Below are 9466 nucleotides of genomic sequence, written 5' to 3'. Positions count from 1 at the left end.
TCCCACTGACCCCGCAGCCGCCCCTGCCCCCCCCATTCCCACTGACCCCGCAGCCGCCCCTGCTCCCCCCACTCCCACTGACCCCTCAGCCGCCCCTGCTCCCCCCACTCCCACTGACCCCGCAGCCGCCCCTGCTCCCCCCACTCCCTCTGACCCCGCAGCCGCCCCTGCCCCCCCCATTCCCACTGACCCCGCAGCCGCCCCTGCCCCCCCACTCCCACTGACCCCGCAGCCGCCCCTGCCCCCCCCATTCCCACTGACCCCGCAGCCTCCCCTGCTCCCCCCACTCCCACTGACCCCGCAGCCACCCCTGCTCCCCCCACTCCCACTGACCCCGCAGCCGCCCCTGCTCCCCCCCACTCCCACTGACCCCTCAGCCGCCCCTGCTCCCCCCACTCCCACTGACCCCGCAGCCTCCCCTGCTCCCCCCACTCCCACTGACCCCTCAGCCGCCCCTGCTCCCCCCCACTCCCACTGACCCCTCAGCCGCCCCTGCTCCCCCCATTCCCACTGACCCCTCAGCCGCCCCTGCTCCCCCCACTCCCACTGACCCCTCAGCCGCCCCTGCTCCCCCCATTCCCACTGACCCCTCAGCCGCCCCTGCTCCCCCCATTCCCACTGACCCCTCAGCCGCCCCTGCTCCCCCCATTCCCACTGACCCCTCAGCCGCCCCTGCTCCCCCCATTCCCACTGACCCCTCAGCCGCCCCTGCTCCCCCCATTCCCACTGACCCCTCAGCCGCCCCTGCTCCCCCCATTCCCACTGACCCCTCAGCCGCCCCCTGCTCCCCCCCATTCCCACTGACCCCTCAGCCGCCCCTGCTCCCCCCATTCCCACTGACCCCTCAGCCGCCCCTGCCCCCCCACTCCCACTGACCCCTCAGCCGCCCCTGCTCCCCCCATTCCCACTGACCCCTCAGCCGCCCCTGCCCCCCCATTCCCACTGACCCTCAGCCGCCCTGCCCCCATTCCCACTGACCCTCAGCCGCCCCTGCCCCCCCACTCCCACTGACCCCGCAGCCGCCCCTGCCCCCCCCATTCCCACTGACCCCTCAGCCGCCCCTGCCCCCCCATTCCCACTGACCCCTCAGCCGCCCCTGCTCCCCCGATCCCACTGACCCTAGCCGCCCCTGGCCCCCCCATTCCCACTGACCCTCCGTCGGCCCCTGCTCCCCAGCCCGATCCACTGACCCCTGCAGCCGCCCTGCTCCCCCATTCCATGACCCTCAGCCGGCCTGTCCACCCCATGTCCCACTGGACCCTCAGCGCCCCGTGCCCCCACTCCCACTGAGCGCAGCGCCCCTGGCCGCCCTTTTTCAGTGACCCTGCGCAGGCCGCCTGTCCCCCCAGTTCCATGAAAGGCCTGACTCCGCCTCCCCTGACTCCCACTGACCCCTCAGCCCCCCTGCTCCCCCCATTCCCACTGACCCCTCAGCCGCCCCTGCTCCCCCCATTCCCACTGACCCCTCAGCCGCCCCTGCTCCCCCCCATTCCCACTGACCCCTCAGCCGCCCCTGCTCCCCCCATTCCCACTGACCCCTCAGCCGCCCCTGCTCCCCCATTCCCACTGACCCCTCAGCCGCCCCTGCTCCCCCCACTCTCCCACTGACCCCTCAGCGCCCCTGCCCCCCCCACTCCCACTGACCCCTCAGCAGCCTGCTCCCCCCCTCCTCTGACCCGCAGGCCGCCCTGCTCCCCCCATTCCCACTGACCCCTCAGTCGCCCCCCTGCCCCCCACCCCCACACACCGCACCTTAGCCTTTGGCACCCTGGCGGAGCACTGTTTCCTCTGCCAGCCTTTGCCCTGCGGTGCCCTCCTGTGGGACCCCCTTCCCCTAGGCCTCTAACAGCTGCAAGTCTGTGAAGTCTGTCGACTTCCTTGAAGGCTGGCCTGGGGGACCCTATTTCAAGAGGCACCTTGCACCAGGGTGTTGTCCACTCCCTGAACTCGTCTTCACAAAATGCCGGTGCTGATGTCTGCCAGGTGCCAGGCAGCAGCATAACCTGTGAACCTAAATGGCTGGTTAGACAGCGTCTCACTGAGGGAGGCAGTGGTGCCAGAGCAGGGGGGTGAGGGGTGCAAGGGAGGAAGGGAGCCCTTTGGGCTTCTGGGGAAAGGTGCCCCTGGCAGGGAGCATGGCTCGTGTATCGGCTGTGGGGTGGGATCGAGCTTTGTTCTGTTTGAGAAACATCTGGAGGGAGATAGTGTGCTGGAGCACAGTGAGGTAAAGGGTAAGGGTGGGGGGGTTAATACTGGAGAATTGCTGGGGACCCAGCCACGTCTGGCCCTGTCTAGTCTGTGTGTGGGGCTCTTGGAAGGGGCGCTGACACACAGCAAACCCTCAGTATATGCTAGTTATCTCCTGGATCCGCAGGCCTGCTGTCCACCTGCCTGAGGCCAGCCTCCAGGCATCTTTAGGGGACCTTTGGTGTCTCTGTGTCACACAGATGGGACAGCCTGGATATTATGCCAATTTATTATTTTCCTCCTAGATTCAAATCCTGGCTTCCCTGCTCACTGGCAGAGGTTACTCACAGTAACCTCAGCAAAGTGATTAATGTCTCCCAAACACAACTGCCAGATTTGCCAAATGGTGACACCAACCTCGCAGAAATCACTATAAACCTAGCTACCTCCTTGCTCCTCTAGTGCGATTGCCTCCTGTGGGTACAGTATAAGGAGATGGTCGATTGCCTCCCAGGCTGAACCCTGAAGAGTGGAGACTGACCAGCCCTACTGTGTCTCCCTGGGTTCCAGTAAAAGGCCTGAAAAAACCCCCTCCTGAAAACAGATGCCCCTTTCAGCCATCGCCCGGATATTTTTGTACATGCACGGAATCCACTGAACTTCCTTGGATCTGAAGCTACTGATGATTAATTTTTCATTGTTTCCATGTGCCCGTAGTTCTTATTCTTAACCGTTTTTCTTCTCTCTCATATAAAATAAACACTGGCTTATTCCATATTCCTGGAGTTCCCCAAAAGTTCATACTTGGAGTGGTTGCTTCTTCACTCTCACACACTTCCCTTGTCATCTGCTTGTAGGTTAAGGGCAGTTGTCAAATTATTCCCCCCCACCCCCTCCCGGGGAAGGAGAGGATCAAGCGGTGTTCCAGTCAGGGAATCCTTTTAGTCTTTTCATCTTTATTCTGTTGGGGTTGTGGGCTTGGAATGGGAGACTAAAAGGACAGGAGACCGATATTTGGGACTGTGGAACAGCAGTGTGAGAAGTGAACCTTTAAAAGATGGAGTCGTAGGTGGGAGCTGCACTGGCCAGCATGACAGCTCCAGGCCGGCCACGTGGGGCTACTGAGCACTTAGAGTGGCATTAGCTGGTCCAAACTGAGGCATGCCCCAAGTACAAAATGCCTGCCAGATTTCAAAATCTTGGAAGAAGGAAAAAAATTAAAATGCATTATTAATAATGCAAAATTATTAATGAATAATTCTTATGTTGATTACATATGTAAATGATACTATTTTGTGAGTAGGTGTAGTCATAATATTTAATGACCATACTGGCTTACGTAAAATGTTAAGGTTAATTTCACCTTGTTTTTTCTTAATTTTTTTTTTAATGTGGCTAGAACATTCTAAATTACATGTTAAGTGACGCCATATGATTGTCTTTCTCTAATTGATTTATTTCACTCAGCATAATACCCTCTAGTGTCATCCACATATATGTAAATGGTCCTTTCTGATGGCTGAGTAATATCCCATTGTGTATATATATATATATTTATATACCACATCTTTATCTGTTCATCTGTCAACGAACATCTTGACTCCACGGTTTGGCTATGGGGAACATTGCTGCTATGAACGTTGGGGTGTCCATGCCCCTTTGCATCACTACCTTTGTATCTTTGGGGTAAATACCCAGTAGTGTAATTGCTGGGTCATAGGGTAGCTGTATCTTTAACTTCTTGCAGAACCTCCAAATTGTTGTCCAGAGTGTCTGCATCAGCCTGCATTCCCACCAATAGTGCAAGAGGGTCCCCTTCTCTCCGCATCCTTGCCAACATTTGCTGTTTCCTGTTAATTTTAGCCATTCTGACCCGTGTGAGGTGGTATCTCACTATGGTTTTGATTTGTATTTACCTGATGCTAAGTGATGTGGAGCATTTTTTCATGTGTCTGTTGGCCATGTGTAGGTCTTCTTTGGAGAAATGTCTGTTCATGTCTTCTACCCATTTCTTGACTAGACTTTTTTTTTTTTGTTTGTTTTTTTTTTTTTTTTTTGAGTGTTGAGTTTGGTAAATTCTTTACTGATCTTGAATACTAGCCCTTAATCTGATGTGTCATTTGCCAACATCTCCCATTCCATAGAATGCCTTTTAGTTTGGCCCGTTGGCTTTTGATTTGCTATTTGTTCTCTTGGCTCAGCTAACCTCCCTCTGCCCCCTGCTTACTGCCTCTGTCTGCAGGGCTTGTATTCATTTCCTGTCATTTTTTTCTCAGAACTTTGCTCCTTTGTCTTTCAAGTTCACATGTGAATGGCCCCGGGGCAGCTCAGCATTTGCAAAAGCTGAAGAGCATGCCTCAGGGAACCCGAGGTAGACTGGAGCCAACTGTGGGAAGCCGGCAGAGGAGCCAGAGGGACTTGACGGGTTCCTACAGAGGGGTGGGTGAGGGAGAGTCCCAGCGACCTCAGTAGACATTCTGGGGTATTGCATCCTCTGCCCAGGCCATGGGGCAGGCTGGGCGACTGACCTGTGGGCTCCTGGGGCCAGACTGCTCGGCCATACACCTGCTCTGTGACTTCACCGGGTTGTTTAGCTTCTCTGAGCCTCAGGTTCCTCCTCTGTAAAGCATAGCATTGTTGTGAGAGTTAAGGAAACAGATAATATGGAGGAAGTGCCTAAGACAAGACTCGGCACAGCAGGAGCACTCTGTTGGAGACAGCTACCATCGTTACAAAGAATTTTCATATTTGCTGTGTCACCACTTGAGCAGTCCCACAGCAATCCTAATCAACACCGTAGGTTTCTGTCAGGAAAGGAAAACTGATGATCGCTTAACAATCAGGATAGAGGGGCACCTGGGTGGCTCAGAGACTGAGTTTCTCCCTTTGGCTCCCCATGATCCTGGAGTTCTGGGATCCAGTCCCACATTGGGCTCTCTGCATGGAGCCTGCTTCTCCCTCTGCCTGTGTTTCTGCCTCTCTCTGTTTCTCATGAATAAATAAAATCTTTAAAAAAAACAACATAGAAAAACCAGGATAGAACTACTATTCAAGCCCGGGGCTTCCTATATGGAGTCTAGAATTCTTGTTCTGTATGCCACAGCATGCTGCATTCTTTCCTATTCCATCCAGGTTGATCTGGCTTTTTTTTCTTTTTTTAATTCAATCAATCAACATAAAATGTATTATTGCTTTCAGAAGTAGAGGTCAGTGACTCATCTGTCTTATATAATACCCCCCTTTTTTTGCTTCACTTTTTAAGAAAACAATTCAACTGAATAAAATTTAAAGATCTTACTGGCTTTCTTCAATGATTCATTATTGAGGCAGCATCCAATCTGGCAGATAGAAAGTTGCCCTGAGGAGCTGTACAAAGTGAAAGACTTCTAGGTTAAAGGGGAGCAGGAACGAGGAACTTACACCAGGCTAAAAAGAGTTGGTTATTGCAAAGTCACTTTATTTTAGGAGACGGTAGGGGTCTCTCAAAAAATGACCTAACTAGCACTGCTTTGCAACTGTCTTTTTGGTAGGTGCATGATAAACTTTTTTACCAAGTTACTACCTTAGTGATTCATTGATTTTACTTTTTTGGTTTTTTGGACTTTTGATGCCAGCTTAGGCCAGTTTTCCCAGGATCCCATCTGCAGGCTCTGTAATGAGTGGGGTGTCCCTGGGCTCTCATCCTTGAAAAACTGTAAAGGAGGAAAAGTAACTTTCGCCCTTCCCTTTATGGTGAGTGCTTGCCTGAGACCCCTTTTGCTCTAGGGCGCTTCTAAATGGATAAACTTATCTAGGTTAAAAGTTCTCCACTGAGGCCACCCTAATTCAGGATTATCTTTGATGTTTCACCTGCTTGTTCTCCCTTAAAATTTCATTCACCGAGGCCGCTGGCGGGCTCCCCTCCAGCTTGAGTCAGACCCGCTCTAGCCCGGTCGGTTCCGGTTCTGATCCCTCCGGAGAAGCGCTCGTAGATCCCTGCAGCGTCCTCAGGCCCGGCCCTGGCGCCAGGACCCTGGACCGAGAGGGCCCCTGGGGACCAGCGGGCGCCGTGGCCGTTGCTCTGGCTCCTGGGGAGGTCGGGGGCCTCCTGTGCCACCGCCTCCGACCCAGAACTATCCAAGACCACCTGAGACACTAACAATCCTTAAGAGGTCATTTGTGCAAAATCCAGGGCGTCGCCAGCATCCCAGCGCGGGGCCGGGCGGGGCCTGGAGCCGGAGCGCGGTGGCTGTGCCCGCCCGAGCGGGAGCTGGTCGGCCGAGCCCTGGCCGCGCTCCTGCTGCCCGAGCGGACACCGCCACGGCCCCCGCGGCCCGGCTGGGGACAGGGGCTCCGGCGCGGTCCCTGCGGCCCGTGGCCTTGTCCCCGCGGGGCAGGTCCTCGTCCTGGGGGAAAGGCTCGGGGCGTGGAGGCAGGCGGGCGAGCGAGCGGCAGGTGGGGCGTCTCCCCGGCACACCTGGCCGCTCCCGCCCTCGTGCTGGCCCAGGTGGGCCCTCGTGGACCGTCCTCCGGACCCGCCAGCTCCGCTTCCAGAGAAGCCCGAATCAGACGCGGAGGCTCCGGGCCGTCCACGCAGGCGGCCGACCGCGGGGCCCGGGGCGCGTAGACTCGGCCCCCTGCAAGGCTCAGCTCAGCTGCTCCGCGGGACCCTGCAGACGAGGCCAGCTCGGCCAGCACCGCGGGCACCGCCACCCGGGGGGAGGGGGGGCGCTGGAGGGTTGCAGCCTCGCTCTTGGGGCCTCGGCCGAGAGACGGTGTGGGGGGGGGGCGCCCCCCCCGGGGCTGACTCGGGCTTCGGGGTCCGGGAGACACAGGAGCAAAGAGGGAGAGCGGGGGGGGGGGGGGGGGGGGGGTCGCAGGTGGGCGAGCGAGGGGGGGACTTGCCCGAGGGGCTGGGAACAAGGACCACACCCAGCAGGGGGAGGCCTGGCCCCCGGCTCCCACCGGGCGGGCAGGGGTGTGCGGGGGGCGGTGACGCCTTCGCCCCGGGGCAGTAGGTGCAGCAGGTGCAGCGTACCCGGGCCCCACCCCCCGGCACGTTCCCGGGAAGGAAACATGGACTGGACCGCGGAGCCCTGGGGGTGGGTCAGGCCGCTCTCATCAGGGCCTCGGGCGCAGCTGACCCCAGGGCGGGTGGCCGCGGGCCGGGCCTCCCTGGGCCTCCCTGAGCCTCCCTGAGCCTCCCTGGGCCTCCACGGGCCTCCCTGGGCCTCCCTGGGCCTCCACGGGGCTGGGCGCTCGCTGCACGGACGCAAAGCCCGGGAGGGATCTGACCCGCGGGGTCTCGCCCTTGCTGGCTTTGAGGCTCCAGGGCCCAGGTGACCAGGAAGGTGCGGCCTCCGTGAGCCCGGGGTCCCCAGCTGTCAGCCAGCAGGGACGGCTTTTCAGGCTCCTTGGCTCGTGACTACTTTCCGCCAGCTCGGGAGCAGGTTCCGAAAGGGCCTGCTGGCCTGTAGTTCAGGTTTGCAGCCACATCCAGGCAGTCCCGGTCCCCTATTTTCTCTCTTCCTTTCATATTTTAAAACGTAACAAGGGCTTAGATTAAGGACAGAAAGACAGGTGTGAACCTGTTGGCCAGCTGCTGGTCTAGAGAATCAACAAAACAATACATGGAAGCTGAATTGCCACTGTCTGCGGTGTAAATACAGCCACCGTGATTGATCTCATGCCACCAACTGAAGTTTCTCCGCTGTCCAAGAAACACGCAGGAGCATATCCTGGGAGAAACGTGGGCGTGAACATTGGGAGTAAATAACCAACTGTAAGAGCATAGACAACAGTAAAATACACCATTAGGAAGGGCGCCCTCGTTTTTAATATAAACTGTGGGTTTCTGTAATTGAATTTGTAATAAAAGCTGTGTTTAGCAACTCATGTGACAGCTGGCCCTGGGCCCCCTAGCACAGCCCTGCCTGCGCCCTCCACACAGAGGGGTGTGTTCCCTGCTAGGAGTCCCTCTGGTCAACTGACTTGGGGCCACCTCCCTCCTGCAGACCAGGGGAGAACAGTAAGAAAGGAGGAGCCTGAGTCCTTGGCCCTTAGAGCTGCCACACCAGGTGCCACCTTAGGATCCTTGCAGAGGCAGAGGGGAAATCGGCTGCAGCCTTGCTCAGGCTCCCCCTGTTTGGGGTCTTGTTAGGACTCTTGCCTTTGTATTCTGATGCAGGCGGGGAACTCCCGGTTTGAGCCAGGAAGCCTCACTCCTCAGAGAGGTCCCTTACCTTCCCGGCATCATGGGGCTTAGCACTTTAAACCACACCTGCCTCCAAGCGCTTTGTGATTTGTTACATCCTGTGGCAGCTCCAGTCACTGTCCTTAATCAGCGCAGGCGTCCAGCTCAGCTCAGGCATGTGGAGGTGCCAGACTGCTCGGCCTGGTGAGCGGTCTCCTCTGGCGGGTTAAGGGCGAAGTGCACGATGTAGTCTGGGGAAGGTAAACCACGAAGCGTGGGAAGAGCCTCCCTGGGGGTCGGGGAGGAGGACGGGACTGGGACAGAGGGAACAGAGGTGACAGCAAGGCCTTCCTGTATCTGAAACCACGTTGAACACAAAGGAGCTCATTGCTGTGCTACAAGCCACGGGAATTGGAGACCTACAGAGGGAAAGTAATCTGATCGCCAAATATTTGCATATCCCACAGGTATCAGCGTTAATGTCCTCCTATTAATATGCTTCAGGATCATTTTTGATGATCAGAATCTTACAAGAGAACATGGGCTCCACGACCTAATTCATTCATAACTCAGAGACCTGCAGACTCACTTGGTAATCCTTTTCCAATTGAGGTTCTCTAAGTTCTTGTAACACATGCATATTAATTAAAATATCAATAGTATTATTCAGTTAAACAGGTAAAAACTGTGGCAGCTCATTTAGCATGACTTTTCCTTGAATGGATGCTCTTTCATTGTTGTGTGTGTAGGAATATGTTTATATGTCAAAGGTGATAGCGAACTTTTCCCCCAAAATAACTACTTTCAAGCTTTGGAAATGTCTTATGTTCTATGTTTTATCTTAGGCCTGGCCAGCCTAACCTCAGTCCTTAATCTGAGTGGGTAGATTGACTCAATTTTCACTGTTACTTCTCTGTACCGACACCAGCTGAAGACAAATTGTTTGGACGTTGCCATTATTAAATATTTTGATTTTATTCTGCTCACTCTGTTGGGAGGACAGGTGGCTATATATTCCAGTAACATAAATTCTGGGGTACTACAGCTTTCTATTTCTAGTTGTATAGAATGATTTTTTCAGGATGTTTTACTGTGCTGACACTTCGA

At 56.0% G+C, this 9466-nt stretch overlaps 1 protein-coding gene across 1 annotated transcript; it reads right to left on the bottom strand.

Annotated features, from left to right (window-relative positions):
* Nucleotides 1–6299: 6299 nt before the first annotated feature.
* Nucleotides 6300–8419, bottom strand: LOC121500957 (translation initiation factor IF-2-like). Its single transcript, XM_041773045.1, has 3 exons — nt 8409–8419; nt 6591–6979; nt 6300–6556 (listed from the first exon to the last, which is right to left on the bottom strand). The coding sequence occupies exons 1-3, from the start codon at nt 8417–8419 to the stop codon at nt 6300–6302; spliced, it is 657 nt and encodes a 218-aa protein (XP_041628979.1).
* Between the last annotated feature and the right edge of the window lie 1047 nt (nt 8420–9466).

This window comes from Vulpes lagopus, chromosome 10 (genome assembly GCF_018345385.1).
Source record: "Vulpes lagopus strain Blue_001 chromosome 10, ASM1834538v1, whole genome shotgun sequence".
NCBI lineage: Eukaryota > Metazoa > Chordata > Mammalia > Carnivora > Canidae > Vulpes > Vulpes lagopus.
The sequence above is the reverse complement of the archived record's forward strand: the minus strand, read 5'-3'. Positions and strand labels throughout refer to the sequence as shown.